General features: G+C 24.1%; 3 protein-coding genes and 1 long non-coding RNA gene across 16 annotated transcripts in view; 3 read left to right on the forward strand and 1 right to left on the reverse strand.

The window, feature by feature from the left end:
* The first annotated feature begins 198 nt into the window (after positions 1 to 198).
* Positions 199 to 9,620, forward strand: LOC122716063 (KH domain-containing protein akap-1). 6 transcript variants are annotated; one of them, XM_043938801.1, is made up of 8 exons: positions 2,499 to 2,885; positions 4,597 to 4,762; positions 5,487 to 5,587; positions 7,241 to 8,089; positions 8,156 to 8,668; positions 8,815 to 9,030; positions 9,125 to 9,255; positions 9,384 to 9,620. In XM_043938801.1, the coding sequence occupies exons 4-8, from the start codon at positions 7,285 to 7,287 to the stop codon at positions 9,474 to 9,476; spliced, it is 1,758 nt and encodes a 585-aa protein (XP_043794736.1). In that variant the 5' UTR covers positions 2,499 to 2,885; positions 4,597 to 4,762; positions 5,487 to 5,587; positions 7,241 to 7,284; the 3' UTR covers positions 9,477 to 9,620. The 6 variants fall into 6 exon arrangements, with proteins under 6 accessions (XP_043794718.1, XP_043794736.1, XP_043794755.1 ...); XM_043938820.1 differs by lacking the exon at positions 5,487 to 5,587; XM_043938783.1 differs by lacking the exons at positions 2,499 to 2,885; positions 4,597 to 4,762; positions 5,487 to 5,587 and adding an exon at positions 199 to 342.
* On the forward strand, positions 9,617 to 14,568 carry LOC122716086 (transmembrane protein 19). Of its 2 annotated transcripts, XM_043938843.1 has the most exons (7): positions 9,617 to 12,874; positions 12,965 to 13,075; positions 13,336 to 13,623; positions 13,695 to 13,799; positions 14,006 to 14,032; positions 14,111 to 14,221; positions 14,321 to 14,568. In XM_043938843.1, the coding sequence occupies exons 1-7, from the start codon at positions 12,724 to 12,726 to the stop codon at positions 14,470 to 14,472; spliced, it is 945 nt and encodes a 314-aa protein (XP_043794778.1). In that variant the 5' UTR covers positions 9,617 to 12,723; the 3' UTR covers positions 14,473 to 14,568. The 2 variants fall into 2 exon arrangements, with proteins under 2 accessions (XP_043794778.1, XP_043794769.1); XM_043938834.1 differs by having other exon boundaries at positions 12,071 to 12,874; positions 14,006 to 14,221; positions 14,321 to 14,565.
* Positions 14,569 to 15,770: 1,202 nt separating this feature from the next.
* Positions 15,771 to 24,139, reverse strand: part of LOC122716493 (calcitonin gene-related peptide type 1 receptor-like) — a 101,522-nt gene continuing 93,153 nt past the window's right edge. For all 5 annotated transcript variants that reach the window (XM_043939643.1, XM_043939662.1, XM_043939634.1 and 2 more), the window contains 8 exons: positions 20,733 to 20,824; positions 19,865 to 19,991; positions 19,204 to 19,430; positions 18,872 to 19,042; positions 18,659 to 18,782; positions 18,414 to 18,455; positions 18,259 to 18,342; positions 15,771 to 16,332 (listed from right to left, as the gene is read on the reverse strand). In XM_043939643.1, the coding sequence (XP_043795578.1) occupies positions 16,285 to 16,332; positions 18,259 to 18,342; positions 18,414 to 18,455; positions 18,659 to 18,782; positions 18,872 to 19,042; positions 19,204 to 19,430; positions 19,865 to 19,991; positions 20,733 to 20,824 (915 nt within the window). In that variant the 3' untranslated portion in view covers positions 15,771 to 16,284. The remainder of the gene's footprint in view (positions 16,333 to 18,258; positions 18,343 to 18,413; positions 18,456 to 18,658; positions 18,783 to 18,871; positions 19,043 to 19,203; positions 19,431 to 19,864; positions 19,992 to 20,732; positions 20,825 to 24,139) is intronic.
* Positions 16,387 to 19,997, forward strand: LOC122716513. Of its 3 annotated transcripts, none has more exons than XR_006347047.1 (7): positions 16,387 to 16,846; positions 17,500 to 17,634; positions 18,053 to 18,352; positions 18,427 to 18,762; positions 18,891 to 19,007; positions 19,271 to 19,436; positions 19,761 to 19,997. It is a non-coding gene; the product is annotated as an uncharacterized LOC122716513 (long non-coding RNA). The 3 variants fall into 3 exon arrangements; XR_006347046.1 differs by having other exon boundaries at positions 16,387 to 16,674; positions 16,801 to 16,846; positions 18,053 to 18,762; XR_006347044.1 differs by having other exon boundaries at positions 18,053 to 18,762.

A 24,139-nucleotide genomic window follows, 5' to 3' on the forward strand; every position in this document is an offset into this window, starting at 1 on the left:
ATTATTATTTTAAAATTTTTAACTGTTTAAATTTGGTATTTTTTAATTTTTTACAGCTAAAAAAATTTAAAATTATAACTATTTTGGCGGTAGGATTAAATCATTTCTTTCCCGCTATGTGGCGTCATAGTTACATCGTGCCGGACATGCTGCACCCGAATTTGTACCGCCATATTGTCTCTTACGAGCAAGAAAAAACATTGTGATTACGTGGTGTAATTTTATTCAAAAGTCAAGAAAAGTTGATTATTTGATGTATTTGGAATTTCATTCTAATTATTTATTGAATACGTGCAGAAGATAGAGAAGAAATAAAACGCCAATCGTTAAGTAATTACACAGGTATGTCGATCATTTTGTACAGACCTCGTGTTGGTGTGACTCGCCTAGCGGCTTTCCTTTGTTATCTTTTAGTTACTGTTATATAAAACTCGTAAGATTTCTGAAATATCTCCAATTAGTGTTTAAAACCAGTGTTCATTTAAAAAAATTCAATTACTTGTCAAATAAGTGACTTTTTGTACATAATTCATACATGCTGATTGTGGTTATTTTCATCGAATGTGACCGACAGTTCACGAATTTTGCTTAACCGAAATATGGGAATATTATCTGAAAAGAAAATAAATTCGATTATTTTAAACGTATGATATGTGACATGTGTTGTTTCGTGAATTCCAATGTTTTTTCATTCATTTTCTTGAGAACATATTTTTTTGCATGTCGATTCTTTCCCTCTTTAGGATATATTGATATTGATATGCGTCGAAATTATTAAGAAATTTTTGGGATACGAGCAATATATAATATTTAGAAATAACATATTTGTAAAAAAATATATTCAATAATCCTCTTTGTCTTCTTATTCTTTATATTATATACATACATATATAATTTTTTTTCTTCATATGTTTTTATATTCTTACTATCACATATGAATGAAGATGCCAATTAAAAACAACATATATGAAATTAGTAGATTATGTCAGATGCTATTGATCATCATTAAGAAAGGATGTTTAGTATTTTTATCGACATTTTTTACCTTCATTACCTTGTTATTCTTTATTACTTATTAACTACAATCGATAAAGCATTTTAAAAACAGATCATTTAAAACAGTGATGCACGTGAAATGTTTTATATTATATCGTGTTCTTCCATGTGTGTACGGGCATTTAAAGGGTCAACAGACTGTAGAGTCAGTTTTAGTTACGTGCTATTTCTAAGATACGTCTGTTCGGTTTCCAATCACCTTGCTTTCTAAGGCAGTTGTCCCTGAATATGGCATTGGTTATTTCCGTATACATATTATGTATGTATTCGAATTATAGTTTAATCGTTCAAGTGTAATCACGTTACCTATATAATAAGAATGAAGTATCATATTATTTTTAAAAAGATATTTAAACTAATTTGTATAATAAATTATTACAATATGCATGGATACACATAATATATATGTAATTTTTTAAATATTGATAAATAAAATATTAATCAAAACGTAATGTTTGTTTTTATATAATGTATTGTCAATTAATAGTTATAGTTCATACTATGATTTTGTTTTTATCTTGATAACTTATAATTTAAAAAAAAAACATTGGAATATTTCATCTCTCTTAATTATATTTATTCAACTTTAATAATAATAATAATTATGAAAATATGAAATTATATATTGACAATATTAACTGTCAAAGACGGTTTTAACTTTAAAAAAAATTTTTTATTTTATAAATTTTATATTTTTTTCATTAAGTAATATAATTAAGTCATTAAATCATATTAATGAAAATTGATAAGATGCTAATAGAATTCTTATAATTATATTCCATAATTATCTTTATTTTTTTATATGATATATGAATATATTATGTAAATATAAAAATTTTAATAATATTTATAAATTCTTAGAATATCGATTGATATATTCCAAATTTAATAGTAAAATTTAATAGTAAAAAATTATTATATTAAAAAATTATTTTTATAATACTTTTAAAAATTATTACTTTTTAAATAAATTAATAATTTTATTTAAAGTTCTATTTGTAAAAAAAGTTGGCTTTAATCCATATGTGCAAATAAACATATCTTTGTACACGCAAGGCTATTCTTATGTATATGTGATAAAATAAATTTATAGACGTTAAATTTATAATATATAGAATTGGATTTACTATCAATAGATGATTTTATTATCAATATAAATACGATGTAAACATAAGGCATCTAATCTATAGCGATAGAAAATATATCAGATTAAATCGTCGAAGGTTAATTAAGGATAATTTATGAATTATTTAATCGGCAAATTATTTATACCAATATAAAATATGATACATGAATTTTCAAAAATATTTCGATTGTTAATATATAATAATAAATAATTAGTTTATCTTTATTATTCAATTTACTATTTTTTCATCAATATATATATAAATGATTACTCAATAACAGTTATACATAGTAATTGCTTTACGATATCTTATTTTTTTTTTCGTATCAGTTATATATCAATATATAGTTTTATATAACACAATTATAAATTTTTGCATCATAAGACATTCTTTTTACGATCGATCCTTGATCTTTAATATGCTGATTTGTATATGAATTGAAATATTATCCATCAAAAAATTATCATTTCAACGGTTAATGTAAAACTATTTGAACGATTAGTTCGTACATTTTCCACAGAGGGTGCTGAAAAGTTTGTACGAAAACGTGTTTCACGAGTGCAGCAGGATCTTTCTTTTGTATTTCTTTTTGTTGTGGCTTTCATCTTCTTTCTCACGAGTTTCTTTTCCTCTTTTCCTTCTCTTTCTCCGTGATATTCCGTTGTCCATGCTCGGTTACTTCATCGTTCTTTACGTGTACAGGTTGGACATTCCAAGAGCACATTGAACCGCCGCGGTCACCTTCATTTCATGTATTTCTATGCTGATGTTGTGTGTAACAATCTTACTGAGTAAATTTGCCACTCGGACGAGTGCTTCCCTCTGTCCACTAATAAAACTAATACATGCGAAACAGATTTAAATGACGCTTACAAATAATGGTACAAGTCATAATACGCATCTTCAGTCATCGATACAATAACCGCGGTAGCATGTGTTATTTGAAAATGCGATGAAAGTATTTTCTAAACGTGATGGGAATACAGTTTAGTTATCATCATGGGAAAGTGGCAAGGGAACCTAGATTTTTCTTATATCTGGGTATATTTGAAATAATATCTGTTTTCAAAATCAATAATTGGATCACTTAATGTTTAAAAAACATTAACATATTTAATTTAATTTATCATACATGTTTTGTGTTCAGTGATTTAACAAAAGTTTAAAAAAAAAAAAAGAAGAATAATATTTGCTTGTGCATAATTAGTTTGTATAGCAGTGCATTTAGTGAATCACCAAAATGATCAATGCATATTTTCTGGTATGTAGATCTTTTAATTGAAAATTTTTGTTCTATAAAAAATTAAATCCACGCATAACCTAGTTCGAGCGATTACCAATCTCTATTGAACAACCGGTTTCATTTTAATTTAACTTGTTTTTTTCCATTGCTCAGTATGTATCCCTTTTCTCTTTTAGATAGCATAGCTAAGAAAGTTTAAATTGTGCTTTATTTTGACTGATCTCCTTTCTTTAATATGTTCTATATTGAAAAAGATTAAGTAGTTATTGAATTTATCCTTCTAATGAAAATACTTGATGATAATTAGCAAATCATTTTATTTGTTCGTTTATCCATAAAAATTAAATTATAAATTGTAATTTGTAATATAATTAAAAATTATATTGTCACTATATTATTATGATATATGTAATATTGAAAATATAATAACATTGTACTATTATCATACATACATAAATATAGTATGATAATATTATTAGTCTAATCATTGTCATACTTGTCATATTTGTCATATTTCGTTATGTAATTAATTATTATACTATGATTACACACACACACACACACACACACACACACACACACAATATTGTTATTATATTTACTAATGAATAATTTATATTGCGATATTATATCATTAATATGCTATTATTAATTACAATATTTAAGTTAAATAATTATTATCAAAAAATCAATAATTTTAAAAAATTATACAGATTTAAAGCTTATTCATAATTATAGATTAAAAATTTAATATTTTATATTTCATATTATATAATACATTCTTAAATATATATAATTTTTTACATAATATCACTGGAACGCATGAATGAAGATCGTATTCGTTCAGTATACATTTGCATGCGATCATTATATGAATTAATGTTGATGGAATGTTCATATGACATAATAGATTTATTACTTGTTATATGGAATATGTTTTCTTTACATTTCTATTTCTCATCATGGTTCATATTTTTCATATTCATTTTTTTCTTTTTTAATTATATTTTTTTATACATTTTTCTTAGACAAAAAGTTTAATTAAAAAAGTGAAAATGTAATTACAAACATTGTTATTAAATGGAATGGATATATGTATTTTTTTTTATTTATCATATAATCGAGAAACTTTCTATGATTAGCAAATAATTTTTTTTTTTTTACTAATAGCATGAAGGTTTATATGTATGAGACTACATATATTCATTCAAAATTGTATTCTATGGTACACCCGTATGATGAAAACCTATAATTTTATGCAATGTTGCGTAATCCCTTCCTTTGATCGTCAATTTTAAACCTTTTACTTTTCAACACAGATTTCGCGATATATAGGGTAAGCTAACTTTCTGAATTATATTATTTGAAAAGTTTAAAATTGCAAACAAAATTACAAAATGTGTTTTTTTTTTTATGTAATACGATTCTAGAAATCATAATTATTTATCGCGATTGTTATTATATATTATATATAATATATTATTTTATAAGATATATTATTGGCAATATTAAATAAAAGATTATTTATTTAGATAACTGATAATATACTTTAATGCATTATTTGATAAATAGCGAATAACATTCCGAAATACATTTTATAAATGTATAATATAAATTAATCATGTTATTTTTCGAAATAATGTTACCTTGGTAATAGAAACCACTTCCGTGTCTTTTACTCACAAACCATTTTCTAAAATTAAATTTGGCTATTCTATATTCGATACATGTTGAAATTTTTATGCCAACTTAAATATTAAAATCAAGATTTCATTTCTTCTAACAAATATTCTGCTCAATTTAAGATTACGAAAAATAAAAAAAGAAAAATAGAAAATTTATAAATATTATCATTATTATCACTATGTGAACGCCTCTTAATGTAATCGCGCCTGCGCAATTGCGAGCGGTTTCAGTTAACTCGTCTCTCTGAAGTTACCACGTGTTGAAAACCGCGATCGTTCCACTAACCGCAGTATCACGTTAGTCGTGTCAACGAGAGTGTTATCAGTTCGTCTATTAATTATTTCGATAGCTCTTTTCGAATTCTCGATTTTCAGTTGATTAAAAACCGTTCTTGTTGTATATTTTTCAAACGAATAAACGGCTTTGTGAACACGTAGAACGATTACAGATGGAAATAAGCATGGACGTTTTATGGGTGAGTCTTGTATGACAGTAAATCTAACCTTCATCGTTAGAGAACTATTTTTTTCATGTTTGATGTTTCACAAAAATATATTGAATATTCATATTTCAACTATCGTTGAAATCAGAAAAAATTTATCTTATTGATTGTATTTAAAAATATAATTTTTCTTATTTCGTTTTAATGATATTTTTAATGATATCATTTTATAAAAATTAAAAGAAACAATGAAAATTTTGATTTTCCAATTATTTGATAAAAAAATTATTTGATAAAAAAATTTCAAGAGAAGGAGAAATTGATCATAATCATATGTATATTATTTATACTTATTTAATATATTCCTGATTTTATAATACTTGAAAATTTTTTAATTCATTATATCTAATTTTTTTTTTTTTATTGGATTTAATAATATTTTATGAAATTATGGAACCGGCTTGGATGCTTTCTTTAAACTTCAGGTATCACAGATGGGAATTACAAGTCTGCATCACGCGAGGGTGAATGTACTGTAAAGTACATCTCATAATATGCGATACAGTTTAATCGAAGATGATTCTTGAAAAAAAAATATAAAGATAATAAAAATATTTTTCTTTGATGTTTCTATAATAAAATATTAAATGTTTTATATATTTTAAATTTATATTATATATTTCAAAAAACGATTGTATGATTTGTATTTATATTAAGGTATATATGAATATTATTATATCAAAAATTAGAATTAATTAATAATATATATTTAAAATTAGTTTTTCATTCAATCTCATGATACCACCACATATTTTGTACATGTTAAATTATATGATTTCTAGTTAAATGAAATTTATCAGAGCATACGAAAAATTTTGATTGATAAATATTAAACAAATAAATTGTTCTCATATTTTTATTTTTTAAATTCATATAAATGTAATTTATAATGTACATTTAATTCACATAATTCAAAATCACATAATTACTTTTACTATTTAAAAATAATTTTCGTCCGTATTAAAGAAAATTTGTATTTTCATTTTATCTTTAAAAATTAAAGGATATTATAAGGATAATTTAAATTAAAAAATAATATTTTATTCTTTATTGAATAGAAATCTTTTTATTTTCAAGAAATCATTAATTAATAAATATATATTTATCGTATTATCATTTTTGTGTTTAATATATTAATCTAATAAATGTACTATTAACATGATTTATTTGAATTTTAATTGATATCATATTGTATAACTGTTGACTTAAGATTTAGTTTTAATCTTTCTATTATCTTAAGAATATATATAAAAGTGGATTTTAATTCATTTAATTTTTTTCATATGTTATAATGTTATAATGAATGATTCAGATGTTTTTTTAAATTTACGCTTTCACATTTAAAAAACAGAAAATTTATTTGTATATAGACTTTACTGTTAATTAAGCTATTCGAATGAATATAGTCGGGACCGGAAGTTACGCTTACGAAACAGTAATTAACAAAGGAAACCGAGTAAGACGAGAGGCTAAATAAGAATTAAATTTCATTGATTTTGCGCGGTCATTGTAAGATGATGATTATTTTAATATAGAACACACTAAGATATAATTAACAACTAACATTAAAATAAAATCTATCAATTTGTATTCAAAATAATTGTATTTTTCTTTTTTTTATTTCAGAATAAAAAGTTCTTTTATAACAACAGTTACAGTGGATTGGAAAAATGTCTGCTACTCATATCCAAATGGTAAAGTGGACTTTTCCAGCTTTTGCCCTTATAATTGGTCTATTATGGTACAAACGACGTCGAGCAGACAGAGTTGATCCAGGTGGAATTAATAAACCAGATCACAACGAGAAAAATATTGCCAATCACAAAAAAGAAATTACTTTATCAAATTCTAACTTAAGTTTTTATGATTCTGGTATACAAACTGACGAATCTTTCTCACAAAGCTCTTCCAATCAACCAGTAGAAGAAATCATTTGTAGTCCTAGAAAAAGAAGCGAAAGTTTAGATATTCCACAAAGAAAAAGTGGTTCACAGAGTATTTCTGTACATTCTAGAACTCCTCCTAAAGACGATCAGGAATGGTATAGTTTTGTAGATTCCTCGTCAAAAATGGAAATAGAACTAGGTTGTAATCCGAAAATAAGCAATTTTGATATGGTTGCAAAAAGTATAAGTACATCCTCTTTAGAAAATACTGATGATTCTGGAAATAAAATGTTAAAAATATTTGAAAATGTTATTGAAGAGGAAGAGCAAAAATTATCTTCTGAGAATAAATCAATAGAATGTCAGTACAAACGAATAGATACAAACGAAGAAAATGATATAAATAATGAATGCAATTATCTTCCAAGTAAAGAACCATCTGTTTCTACCCCATCAAAAGATAATTCTAAAACTCCAACACAAGCATTATCTGAAAGGGATTCTGCTAATCATAGTCCAGTTTCTGGTGTTTTAGAAGGTAGTGTCACGGATGAAGCGAGAAGTGAAGGAAGCACAGACAGTGGAAAAGGTAATTGATTATTAAATTTAAATTCAAAATATTCTATCATTAATATAACATCATATTTTATTGCAGGAGGAAGTATCAAAGGTCATACAAAAGATAATGTAATTGCAGTAACATATGAGTTTTCTATCCCACAAAATTTAGTTGGAAGATTAATTGGTCGTCATGGAAGTTTTTTGCAAAATATTCGACACAAAGCTGAAGTACATATAGTTGTTAAACGTCATCCTGTATGGAGAGATCAAAAAATTTGTGCCATAGAGGGTTCCGCGGAAGGAATTAACATCGCCCTAGATATGATACGACAAAAATTTCCTGAGAAAAAATATCCTCATGTGACTCTTGAACAGATTTTACCATTAAAAATTCCAGAAGAGATCCCTTGGGTCACTGAGTTAATGCAATTATCATTAGTAGAGGGAATGAACAATGATGTTGTTATATGTCATATAGTGAAACCTAATCAATTCTTTGTTCAACTTCCTACTCATCCTACATACCCATCTTTGAGAATTTTAGACGAAAATATGACACAATTATATGAGACAACAGAATCGCCGCCAGCTCCAGATGAACTTAGTAGTACGTTTATAATATATAATTATAATCCGTTTTTTCTATTACATTATAATTAATATTACCGAATTTTTGTAAATAAGAATACTAATATAAAAAATTATTAATTGTTTAATTATTTAATAAATAACTTTATTTATTTTAATTTACAGAAGGTATGATCTTAGTTGCAAAATGGTATAACAGATGGGTTAGAGTATATATTGAACAACCAGATCCTCATGGAGAACAGCATTTAGTACGATTAGTTGATCACGGAGGTTATTGGGTTTTTAGTAATACCGAAATGAGAAAAATTAGGTCAGATTACCTCTCGTTACCATTTCAAGCAATTGAAATATTTTTAGCTAATGTTCAACCAAAGGACGGTAAGTATAGAGTTATATTTTTTCTGTATTTTTTTATATAAATCAATAATTGTTGCAAAAAATTGTATCGTATATATTATATCGTATATATTAGGTGAATGGAATCAAGAAGCTTATAATGTAGTTGCTCACGTATGTTGTGGGATTGTCGGTCAAGCTCAAATAGTAGGTTACATCAATACAAACACATACGTTAATCTTTATCTTAATATTCATAAACACGGAGTAAGTAAATCTCAATTCTAATGAAAAATTTTTGTTGATTATAGATATATAAATTTATCTGACTTTAACTGACATATGCTTTAATCATTTTTATCTACCTATCTAATTTTATTTGTTGAATTTATTAGGTGATATCTCTTGCTGATGAATTAGTAGCTCGTGGTTTCGCGGAATCCATACCATTAGAAAATATAGTTCCAGAAGAAGTATCAATTTCTTAAGGTATGCATTAGAATAGTTCTTAATAAATGTATTGTAAAAAAATCGTGCGGTGATAATACGTGATGATATAAATTTTTTAGTCACTAATTACATATATAATTCGAATTGATTCTCATACTCGGAGTTTAATATTTCATAATATTTTCACAGTTTAAGGAAAAATTCCAACAAAAAATTCTTTCCAATATTAATTTGAAAGTTTTTATTACTAGAGTAGTTTTTCATATTCTATTTGATATGCTCAGTTTCATATTTATTACATTTAGATTGAGTTATGACATAATAGCATACATTTTCAATACATTAAGTATCAATGGACATATATAATGAATTATATTTCACGAGCATTTATAAATACTCCTCGTGTATGATTTGTGACAAGTACAAATGTGAACTATTATATTTAGAATGTGGCATTTTTACGTGCATGTTAAAAATTTTTTAATATTGTTTCTTATACTAATAAATGAAGAAAGTTTAGATGAAGTTAACAGACAATAGAATATAATTAAGCGAAAGAAAATATTTTTCTTTATGTACTTATATATATATATATATTATGTATGTATATATATATATATATACTATCGAAATGCGCGATAGATTTATTAAACATCAAATATACGATATACGTATGAAACGCCACATTCTAGCGGCAAAAATTGAATAATGAAGATTTAATACGATATTCAAATAATTTGTAACGTAAAAACAGCTATTTTACAATGTGATAGTATAATATACATTTTTTGTAAGCTGTATGTTAAAAAAGAGTTTAAATTTTTCATGAACTGCGAAAGTCACATGGTATGGTCCATGATACTTTTATAACTAAAACTTCAGTTATTATTTTTTCTTTTTCTTTGATTTTTTTCTCTCTTACATTGCAATGCAATATACGTGAGACAAGTCTTACAGATGATACTGTGACGGCTTCAATAATCAATTATAGAAACCTAAACCTAAATAGTTAACTTTAAATTCGAATTTCGAATAAACGCAAGAACACAAAAAAATAAAACTCTGAGGCTGTTAATAGAAAAAATGCAACTATGTATTATGTTTCACATTATTTAGTTCTCAATTTCTAAGCAGATTTTGATCATACTTTTGTAAATAGTGTAACATTACTCCGTTTATAAAATATTTATATAATACACCTTATAATGATTATATAATAAAAGAGGAAAAAATAATGATTAAATATTAATTCTATACAGTGATAAATATGACAAAATATAAAGATAATAAAAATTTATATATTTTATACTTCTCAAACATTGATAAAGAAATGTGATTTGCATTGTAATTAAACTGGACGAATCGGGAAATTCGCTTCTGTGACTTGTATTACTTATTACAGGTCAAATTTGTTTATCCTAGCATCATTTTTAATAAATATTAAGCTATGAAAGACTTATTTTTTCTAAAATCATATCGGATCGTTATATAGATTCTATGTTATTTTTTTTCTTTTTTTTATTTGTATTTGATATTGAAAGAATCACGAAAGGCGGTGATATCTTTAAGTAATTGGGATTATTATCTCAAATTAAAAACTTAATTATCGATATTTTCTATATTTTTAATATTAAAGTCTTATCGTATAATCTATATTATGTTGAACAAATATTAATAAAAATTACAAAAGTATTTATCCATATACATATATGATATGGAAAACATTTTCTACAATTTTTTTTATAATATTAATTTCTTCCTATGGAATATTTGCTTTCGATTATTACGGTAGATAAACTGTTTCTTTAATCCCGCTAAATATTTCTTAAAAATGTTCATGTCATTTTAAATATATACTGCTATGTAAGCAGGTTATGAAAAGACTGATAGTCTTTTCTATAGATTTCACGATATATTCTTTATAATATAATGTAATCATATGTTCAAAATGTTCTGCGGTTTACTTTCGAGTATTTTCAAAACTCGCAGTCATATTTGTTATGCATAGAAATAAAATATCATAAGCGTGATATAAAAATGTAAAAAAAAATTGCAAAAAAAAAAAAATAATTTGTAACTTTGCAACTGACAAACACAGTTTAAAACTGTTACATGTTAATATTTACAGTTTATTGATACGTAAAAACGATAGAAATATTTGTATAGGGATATACATATTATAGGATCCAGTTATTAAGCCGTTCATTATTCAATTATATGTGCTTCAATGTATCACCGTCATGAACGAATTTTCTGAATCATTGAAATGTTTTTACGTCATGGTTAGTATAGTTAATTCCAATTATATGTATCGCAACGAAATTGTAACATGAAGATTTTATTACTCTTTAGTACGTCTTTCCAAACAGAAGAAGTACAAGTAATAAGATTTCGTTACATTAATGTCTTAAATTCTAAGTACATTTACGTTGCATACATGTACATAGTATGTATACACGATTATGACAGCATCCGATTATTCGTATTCAATTTCATTTATCATTATCAATTAAATTAAGCTCATTTTGTATATATCTCAATGTAATTTTCAGCGATTTCATTAAATTTACATCATTTTAATTATACAATGTTTATTTTTTCTGCGAAATTACAATATTTTTCACAATAAAAATAAATTAAAATAAGTTTTATAACATTTGTAATTTTTTATCTATCCAAAGACATATGCTTCATCCTGTATAAACTAGCCATATATAATTTGATTGGAGGAATCAAAAAAAAATAATAGTGATGATGAAATTTATTAGACTTATTAGAAATGAAAATGGGAGAAATGTTCTATTTACATTATGTTATTAAGATAATTTTTAAACAATATAATATAGAATTATTCTTTCATTTTTAATTTTGTTATCACTTTTCCTTCACTTTTTCAATGATTAGACTTTACCTGTAAATTTATATATAAGTCGACATTCCATGAGTACGAGTTTTTACGCAATGAAAAAGAAATTGTAATGTGGTAACGAAAAGTTTTATAGAACAATACAAGAAATAATCCCTTCCTTTGTTTAGCGATGCTATATGATTTTTTTTATACATATTATATATAAATATATTTTCTGCCAATACGCATATTTCTAACCTTCTTAATGTTTCTTATTGAAATCAACCAATCAAACCTGCATTCCTTTCAAAGAATTTTTTATCAGTTATAAATATATATACGATTTGTCACGAACATTATGTTTAATGTAATTATCATATTATTTAACAGGAAATAATTAAATAAATAATAAATTGGTTTATGTTATAATTTTAACTATGGTTTCATTAACAAATAAGGAGAATCAAAAATCACATGTATTAATACCGGTTCTTCTTAGTGTTTGTGCAATTCCAATTTCTATGTTATTTTGGCTGATAAATGTAATTTATTCAGTTTTTTATTCGGATACTAAAAATCATTTAGAAGGTATTTTATAAAATTGACCATGATTTAAGATTTTTTTATTTTTTATCTTTGTATAATACTTTGTTTTGAAAAACATAACCCTTTCTTTAGAATATCTGGTTATTTCACCATGGAGATGGTTAATTGCAGTCTTGTTTCCAATTTTCATGGCATTTTGGGGTTGGAAAAAAAAGAGCTTGAACATTAGTGGTGCTATTTCAGGTAAGTAAATATTTCTTGAATATTAGAATGCAAAAGAAATATATATATTCTCAATAATATATTGTGTCTAAATTATTAGGTTATCATTTAATTATTCACTTTTCTGAAAATATTATTTATCATTATTAAATAGAATATATAAAATTTAAAAAAATTTCAATATCATTATATTATTTAAAAAAAATTTATAATTATATTTTATAAATGTTATTTAATAAATTTTCACATATTTTATATAGTTATGAAATATTATATTTCAGGATTATTTGTGGGCTTCATTCTGACACTTACTAGTTTTGCTCATGTAGCTTGTCTCTTTTCATTTTTTGTTACCTCTTCTAAAGCAACAAAGTTTCGCTCTCATGAAAAAAAGAAGCTTGAAGCACATTTTGAAGAAAGTTCACAAAGAAGTTGGGTTCATGTATTATGTAATGGTGGCATGGCAACACAATTAGCACTTTTATATTTATTAGATGTAGGATGTCAGGAACGACCAATTGATTTTGACAAATATTATAGAAGTTCTTGGTTGTCAATAGGAATTTTAGGTATACATATATATTGAAGAATAAAGAATCTTTAAAATAATTTATAATTTTTAAATATTATAATTTATTAGGAGCCATAGCATGTTCCAATGGAGACACTTGGGCTTCAGAAATTGGATCAGTTATTGCTAGTAAAGATCCTTTTCTTATTACTACTCTTAAAAGAGTTCCAAGAGGTAAAAATATTAAAATCTGATTAGAAAGTTTATAAAAAAAAAGAATATATAGCAGATGAATGGTGAATGTTAAGTAATTAAGTGTAAAATAGTAGTTTCTAAATGTTATTGTATTATACTATTTTATAAATATAAATTATATTATTTTATCTTTCAAAAATTTATAATTATCAAATTATTTTATAATTGTCTATATTTATGTATAGGTACAAATGGTGGTATTTCCTGGGCAGGTCTGTTTATGTCTTTTCTTGGTGGTATAATAGTAGGTTTATCTTATTATTTAACAGTATTGATAACTGTTGATACAGTTGTGCTACAATTAGCAACATCACAGTGGCCTGTTATTATTATTGGAGGAATTGGAGGTTTTATTGGTAGTGTAATAGATTCTGTTTTAGGAGCTACATTACAATATTCTGGTGAATAATAGTCAACTACTAATTATACTACTAATTATTATTATTATTATTATTATTATTTATATATATTTTATAATAAAATTTATTTTTTTTCCTCAGGAATAAATGAAAAAGGATTTATAGTAGAACATCCTGGAAAAGGTGTGAAACATATTAGTGGTAGACAAATTTTGGACAACCATAGTGTAAATCTTTTTTCTACAGTCATTATCGGACTTTCATTACCTGGAATAGCAAAATTAATCTTATAATAGATTAGACTTAATAGATTAGACTTAACTAAATCATATATATATATATACATATATATATATATATATATGATAATGATATTGTTAAATATCAGGGTACTTTTTTATTTAAATTTTTAATTTGTATAAATAGTAATGAATTATGTATTTATATATATGATGTTATAGTTTTATTTTTAAATATTGTGTTTTTGTAATAAAATATTTGTGATTTATATTGGAAAAAAAAATATTATATAAAAAAAAGCAATACGAAATATATTATTTAAGACTAATATTTTTCATATATATTATTAATATATATTATTAATATTTATATATTATATATAGATTATATAGATTATATAGATATTATTACTAAAAATAATAAAAATAAGATATTTATTAATTTTTTTAAATCTTTAAAATTTTTTTCTAATATGTTTTTAAACTGTTTTGAAAATTTCTTAAATTTTGCATAAAGGGAATAAAAATATTTTTATTATAAATTTAAATTTTTAATTTTTTAATTACATTTATTTGTATATTTTCAATTATATTAATTATATAAATAGCAAATATTCATGGTGAATATTTTTTACGAAAACTTTATTTTATATACATATAAATTACATCATGAAATTTGATACGACTTGATAAATCAATATTATATTATATATTTACAATATTTAATTGTTAAAATCAAAATTGTAACATTTCAAAAAAAACTTGCTTTATTTCTATTAAATTTAAAATTGTTTTTAGATCTAAAATTAAAATATTTAAGACGCATTAAATTAACTGTAAATTATACAATATTGTACAATTTAATTTTGAATTTATTTAAAATTTTAATAGAATATGAAAAAAAATAATAGTTTTTTATATGCTAAACGTCACTTAAATTTTATATACTGTATAGGAAGATAACCTAAAATTTAGGGAATCAGAGCCATCTCTAGTGTCGCAGATGAAACAAATATAGTGATAAAATAAAAATTGACTATTATTGCCATCTTTCAGGTGATAAAAATATTATATTTCCAAAACAATCCAAAAGATGGCGTTGAAAGTAAATTCTTAATCTATTTCTATCTTTTTCTCATTAATTTTTCTTTGTCTATATATTATTTTCATATATGACTCTAGAAATGGCGTTAATTTTCAAATTTTTATTCTATCTCTATTTTTTTTTTATTATTTGGTCTCGTTTATTGTTGTTCTGAAAAATTTGTTTTTAAGAAATGCTATTAATATTTGATTAATTTTATCATTTTTTTGTCTAGTTTTCTATTTTCTTTCTAAATTAACTTTGAAATCGAAAAAATAGTATTGTTATTATTTTCCAAAATATTATTTGACATTTTTATAATTAAAACTTCCTTTCTTTTATATTAATCACCTTTTATATTAATTCTCAATATTTTCATTTTCAAAATCAAACAATGTTCATCATCAAAACAGTCTCTTCTTCATTAAAATCTTATTCTTCGTGAAAACATTTTTTAATTTTCAACAAATCATAGATAACATCTTCGTAAAACATCTCTGCAGAATTATATTTTTTGATCTCTTGAAACCGTCTTTGATCTTCGCTCAATGATTTTGCTTTCCTGGTATAAATAGTCTTAAATTCTTCTTCGTCAACAATCAATATTGTCAACACTGTATCTGTTCATTATCGGATACATCGATCAACTTAATAAGCATTCTGGCGTAATTATCGTCACTTTTGAAAACAGGAATAGAAGCGACAGGAATAGTTGCATAGTTAGTTGATTATTGTCCACGGCTCGTTTTTCGTCCAGAATTTCCTGCGTGGACAATTGATAGTCACACCGTTTCCTCTCCCGACATCGGACCTGCGGTCGATCGGATAAACTGAAACAGTCAATGTCCCACAATGGACTTGACATAGACACGTCGTCACTAGCACGATACGGACAACTCTTTCCCTCTCTACACTCTACGCCATCATGTATATTAGTTATATAGATGTCGCTCGTGTTATTTTCAGGCCTATGTATAGCAGGAGATTTTTGTGTTAATAATTTAGAATCCATTTGTATATTATCCGACATGATTCGCACAAACATTTTTGTTTATCTTCAATGAAATTAATATAAAATCATATTATATAGTATATAAAAGTGTAATCGCGTAGCATTAATCATATCAGATAGTATAAACGAATTCTTGTCGTGCATTGAGGATTCGATCGTGGTTCGTATCGTACCATTGACCAATCGTGCAATTTTTTTCTTTTTTTTATATTTAAAAAAATTTTTTTTTTTCATATTGTTGCACTATTTTGTTGCATGATCATGATTCTTAATAAAATATAAATAGTGATCTATTTGGATTATGTTAAAAGGAATTGAAAAAAGAAATATAGGTAAGATAATTTTTTGTAATAAAAATTTATCCCTTTGCAAATTAGTTAATTTAATTAGTTTTTTGATTAAGTATTCTATAATTTATGATAAAAAAAATCATGATTAGAATTATATAATATATTCAATCAAATAATATTCAAAAAATAATAATAAAAAATTAATCTTAAAATTATTTGAAAAGATAAAAGAATAAAATCATGTTAACAAGTTTTATTAGAAAGCGTAGAATTTTTTTAAAAAGGCGTGCATTGTGTTACAATTGCAAATAATTTAGGATTTATTTTCAAATAAATACGATTAATAAAAATAATGTTTCGTCGATCTCTGTGATGGTTAGTTAAAATAATAAATAATGAAAGTGTTAATTATTCATAGAATATAAAATTTGAATATGAAATTAAGTATCTCAAACATAATGAAAGTATATCTATAAGTTTATGATCATTTCAATCATAATTATATTGTTATTCATGATCAATCAAAATATAAAATTATGTCATCATTTATGTCTTATATATTATATAGATTTTTCTTGAATAAGAACGAATAATGATAGATACTTATGATCATATTTTCAAAACATTTAAACCATTGGCTATATACAAAGCAATTTTTATGATTTATTAAGCGATTTATCATCATTTTTTCATAGATTGCAAAGTTCCAGTGTCTTGAAAGATTCGCTAGAGATTCCTTCGAGAATTTTTTATAGAAATTTTTCTCAAGATACAATGGATTCTAAAAATTAAAAAATTTTTAAATTTTATTTTTAAATTAAAATGAAAACGTAAGTACTACTTTATTTATTATTATATTTTTTTGAAATCTTAAAAAAATCGTCGAAGAATTCTCTATGATTTAAAACATTAATAAATTTAATAATTTTTTAACAAGATTCTAATAAAATCTGTACAAATCTTAACAATATTATCTTATTATCTTTCCAATAACTATAAGCATATTTTACATAGATATTATTCATAATATCTCTAATTCTAAGAACGAGAAAAAATAAAATTTGAATAATTAAAAAATTTATTATATATATATTTTTTTTTGTTTTTTTAAAATTTAAAATTTTTTCTATTCTTCACTTTTTTAATATATTTTAGAATATATTCACAATGTAAAAATTCTAAACAATTTCAATTCATGGTTTTTCAAGATCTGAATCAATTTAATTTAATTCTCATATTTAATTTTAGCGTTAAAAAAGAGAAGAAAAGGAAAATGAACAATTTTAGCAATTTTTATAGCGTGAACAATTACGAATGAAGATTACACAAAAATGAAAGAAAACGATACAGATGTAGAAAAAAAAGGATAGAAACATGGATGATGGTATTCATTCTAAAGCGTTTTCATTTTCACAAAATTTATGATTGTTCTATGTCTTGTGAATTTGCCGTACCGAGACGGTGGTGGCTGTACAAGAATTGGCTCGATTCCGCAAGAAGGCTGAGCCCTCCCATTTTCTCTTAAATTGCGCTATCACCTAAACAAAAGTAACGTTTATTAATGAACATTTTCTTTATTTCACGTAATTAGAAATAATCGTTTACTTACCTCACCGTTACAGAAACAAAATAAAACGGCCACACAGAGACCCTATAGAAAAAACATCAATCAAAAATTTAAAAATATATAAATAATATTTAATGTAATAATTATTTATTTCAAATATTTATAAAAGGTTAATTAACTTTAACATTCAATTTGATATAGTATCCAAGAAAATTGAGAGTTGATTGTGAAATATAAGAAAATAGTTAAATATAGTTTCTATTGAAAAATATGTGAAGTCATTTTACCTGAAAAGAAGCTGTTATAGCGGAAAGAACCTCATAGAAATGCTCCCAAGGATGATTTTTCGGTGGCCTGAAGGGTATGACAAGATAATGTAAACCCAAAAGAGGTACAAGAAGTAATGTTGCCCTAATGAAATGAAAAATTGTTATTTTTTTTTAATTAAACTAAAACAAAATTAAAAAACATTTAAATATGAATTAATAAATATTAATTACCGAAATGCTTGACGCATAGATCTCGAAGGTTGTGTACCAATGCTAGGACCAGCTCTCAACTTCATTAATAGAACTCGAACGATATTGAAGAGAAAAAGTACATTCAATAAGGTGGAAACGCATACTGGATAAACCAGTACGTTCATGTAATTACCCTCATTGATCCAACATCTGAAATCACCATTAACGAATTAATATAAATAATTTTTAAATTATATAATGTTATAAATAAATATATATGATTCTAGTGTAATAATGTTTTAATATATAAAATTCTAGAAAATTCCAGTTTTTTTTCTCTTAAAATTTCAAATTATCAATATTGTACTTACTGTTCAGTGTCCGTAAGATCATTGCTAGTCGCTCTTAAACAGGCATAAATCGTGACGATGATTGCAGGTACGGGCCAACCAAGAATCATCAACCATTTTACTAATTTTTGTTCGCTTGTGAACGCACTGACAAGCAGAGTGTGTAGATAAAAACCTTCGCACAACATCCATGCATAATTAGTAAGAAGAAAGTAATGAAGAATAATATGCAACAGCCGACATGTCATCTGAAAGTTATATCATTTTCTTAATTTTCTTAATTTTTTTAATTTCTATTTATTTATGATAATATTTTTTACCCTTTAAAATAGATCAATTTTAATAATAATATTATATATAATAAAATTTAATTTATACAATTAATATATATATATAAAAAATGAAAAAACAAAAAGAAAAACTTAAAGATAGATTAGATAAAAAAATAAAACTTAAAAAAAAGTTTGTTTTTATCATTGATATATTTCATTATTAAAAATAAGCAAATTTATATGTTAAAAAAAATATAAAAATAATAAAAATGTATAAGATAATGTTTGTTTCCTACTTAATTTCAGAATTTACAAAGGCATTATTATTCGAACGATATATGGTGTGACTAAATTCTCGTTCGAGTTACTGGGTCGAGTGTTAAGCAAAGAGTTAAGATCTTCATACATACCCCATTGTTCAACAGTAAATCCGTATTCGCTACGATGCATCTATACCATACCAGCCATAGAGCATTATTTACAGCAAAAGAGGCGAACAGGTTCATATGAAGAGTGATCCTTGCACACCTCAGGGAGCTATTTCGAAGAAATTCATGGAAAGAGTAATAAAAAATCAGAAAATATATCCTTTCATATAAAATTTCTTTTCTGTTCTAAAAACTCTTCATTACGTATAAGATCTTTTATCGTTGGAAATATTTTTTAGAAATATTTTTCTAAAAAAAGCAATATGAATTCTTTTAAAAAGACAAAATTTAATCTTTACAAATTTTAATCTTTCTTTTTCTTCAATATTAAACTTTATTTTATATTATTTTTTTTTTAATTTAAATATTTTATTAATTTTTTTTTTCATTTAATTGTATCGCAATAATTCGAATATTTATAATTCCAAGAAATTAATAAAAATTCTATAAAGAGTAAATTAAAATCGAAACAACGATATAATATTAACGATATAAATTAAAGAAAACAACGATATTAATATTTAACATTTCATTCATAATAATAATAATTTCATGCATTTTGATTTATATTTCATATTGAATTTCATATCAATATCGACAAATTTATAATATATATATTTAAAAAAGCAAAATTTTCTGTTTGTTTACGGATATAAACAATGATATTCGTAAATTTGCATGACATATTTTAAAATCTCTCGATACGAAGGAATAATTGATTTTAATATAACGAATTTATTTTAATAAAAAAAAAAAGAAAAAAAATATAAAAAGTTGGAAGAAAAAAAAGAAAGGAAATGAAATATAATAATGTGAGGAGAAGATAAATTCGTATTCATTATTAACTCACCGGAAATATGTTAGAATACCTAATGAAAGTAATAATGCTATCAATGATATTGCATATCCAGCCTCATAAAGTCCATTAATTCCTTGTTGCCACTGAAAAGGAAATGAATATATCATAGATATTATATATATAAAGGGTATAAAATATTTTTTATACTATTGATCATATTATTTATTATATAAAAGATTAAGAAATTCGTACATTATCGAGATGATGAAACTCCCAAACATTTTGTTTTCTTCTTGTTGTATAAAGCAAGCATTAAGAGAATTATAGTAATGTCATGAAACAAATACATATAAGAAAACTGATATACAAAATAGAGCAACAGAAACAGAAAAGAGAAAAAATGCATAAAACAGTCAATGTAGAAATATAAATAATGATATGTCTCCAAATATAGGCAAAAAAATATAGGCAAAAATAAAATACAATTCCTCGAGGGATAAAATGTCTATTTCCTAACACAAGATCAATATATTTAGTATATAAATAAAATTTACTATCGTGAAATTTCATTTTTCAAAAAAGATCAATTTTTACATTAAAGATATAATATTTCTACAATGAAAATTAAGAAAAAATAAGTATATAATTAAAAAATATATTATATATATTATATTATTCGTTATTGATACAATTTGTTACAAAATTCAATTAATTAGAGAATAAAGAAATATAAAAGTTTAATTAATGGAATATTAGAAGACTTTGGGCGAATAGGAAGTTACATAGTAGTTAAGTGAACTTCATAAACTTCTACAGCGTCTAATTGCATTTATTGGCCCTTTGTCCCGTGAAAATTGAATTGGTCCCGCCATTAAGCACGACAGCTGTTTATTCGATATCCGGTGACTTGCCCGCGAACTTTAAAATTCCTTATAAAATATATATATAAATTTCTATTAAATTTCTATTAATATTTGATATTCCATTCATAATGATAGAAGCATTCATTTTAATGAAATTCTTAATTATATTAAATTAATTCTAAAATATATTATTTTTTAGATAAAAACAGGCTAAGATTGATTATTTTTCAAAAATACTTCAATATATTTATTCACTTCTATAAAGAATAACGAAAACTTTAACCAAAACTCTTCAAGAGTCTCTTAAAATCGTTTTCATACGCTTGCAACAATAGAAAGTAATGGCACCATCGGGAAATTCGATGAACTCCTGAATCCCAAAGGATTTCTAGAAGAAAACGAAAGAAGGTAAGCTCGAGTATAAACTATTCTAATAAAACGATTCTCGTGGATACTCGCTTATAGGAATGATTCGTTTTATTCCTTTTGACAGTCATTTCGTTCTTTTTTTTTTTTTTATTCAACATTAAAGAAATTTTCGATGTGAAACGAGAAATTCATCGAGGTAGAAAATTCCCAGTTATTCGTATCTCGGTTTGTCTTATCTTTTGCATAGTTTCAGCACAGTGAAACGATATCTTTCTCATTATATCTTTTGAATTCTTTGCTATCACGATCGTGCCTTCGGCAAAAGATATGATCCATGCAAAGATTATCCTATTATAATATTACAGGAATTAATGATTAGAGTGATTTTATAATATTAAAATTATCAGTGTCAAAAAAATCTACTCTTTTTTTTTATTTTTATCTTTAACTTTATACATATTTTTGTACTCTGAAATTTCGAAAAGAGATTTAAAAATAATTTAATCTATTGAATTAAAAATATAATTGCATATTTGATTTCATGTTGACGCTTTTTTATTTAGAAAGATGACAATTCTTAACTAAATATTTCAAGTATTTGAATTTTGTCAAATTCTTTATTTCACATTTGTCTTTAAATATTCTAATGTCCTAACTTTTTAATCTTGCTTTTTAAAAAACTGCTGTTGCTATTCCTTATTTTCCTATTTTCTTATTTTATTTTCTTGTTTTCTTTAAAGAAAGTAAATTTTAAAAATTGAGTAGGATAAAAGTGAAATTTTATATAAAATAAAATTAATCTTACATTTAAAATGAAAGTAAAAAGAAAAAATTCATTCATAAACATGTATATATATAATCTATCATACATATCATAACGTACAGACAATTGTTTATAAATATGTAAAACACTAGAATGTAAATTTGTCCTGTAATAAAACTCAGATAAAAACGAGACCAATATTTAGGAAATTTTTGTTAAAACGATATTGCAAATAGAACTATATTTCTTCTTTTATTCGTATTTACAACATTTGATATATTGCCATTTTTCATCATAAATTTCATAATTTTTCATAATCGAATATTAAAATTTTTCCCGAAAATAATACTTCGAGGGAAAAAATGAAAATGAAGAAAGAAAAGAGAATAAATTTTTTAAATCCCTATCTATTAATTCTAGATTATTGATCTCGAACGATGAAGATTTTAGATTTATTCGACTAAATTAGAGATCATTCTTTGAGAACGTTTTATTTTTCGAGGATGGATAATAAAAAGATAAATGATTATATTGAATGCAAGAAGTTTTTGTAAGAATGAAAAGTATAAATATTAATAAAATTAACTTTCTGTGACTATTTTAAGAAAAAGTGGATCGTTCGATAAAATATTCTACTGAACTTTATTGTTAAATTACCTTCGAATATTGAATATATTGAATGTTCGATAAATTTTAAAAGTATTAAAAATAATATGTAATTATCGATAAGGTGAAAAGATTGTATACAATATAATTCATAAAACATTTAATTATATCTTTATGTCTTATTTAAAAGAATATTGATGTTTCTCGACAATTATGTTTTCGGCATTGATCTCAATTGTCATTTATGGACAAATAATATTTAAAAAAAAAATAATCCCTCGATTAATTAAATAAATAACTCGTCAAGTATTTCATCTTCAGATTTCATCATCTTGGAACTTTTCCATTATATTTCCGTCATTTTAACATCAGATTTTTTTTTTTTTTTATCAAGAACAAAGTTCCTGGATAAAACGAGTTTATAAAAGAATTTTTTGTTTTGATTTTTCTTTCAAGTAATTTTCTTCTAAGTAGAAAAATGAAGACAAGAGAAGAATCTCCACGATTTTGTATTTCCATCTTCACATTTTTACATACTTATCATGTTCATCCAACAAATAAACTTCTATTTTGTCTCTGTATATCGATTTCATTTTATCATTCGTTTTTCCTTTATTACACATCATTATATATGTATACTTCATCCGTCAAGCTGGCACGTTTTTCTTCAACCTTTCATCCCTTTTGATCCTCGATCTTATTCTCTCATTCAAATCACATCGCTCATCATGAGTATAATCCTTGGGGCTGTCGTTCAAAGAATTTCGCTCGAGAGGAGATTTTATTCAGGATTGCAACTTGATGGCATTTATTACTATTTCTTTATTAACATTTCAATATTCAATATATTTCTTTAG

Source organism: Apis laboriosa, unplaced genomic scaffold (assembly GCF_014066325.1).
Source record: "Apis laboriosa isolate Shangri-la unplaced genomic scaffold, ASM1406632v1 scaffold113_cov153, whole genome shotgun sequence".
In the NCBI taxonomy this organism is placed as follows: Eukaryota; Metazoa; Arthropoda; class Insecta; order Hymenoptera; family Apidae; genus Apis; species Apis laboriosa.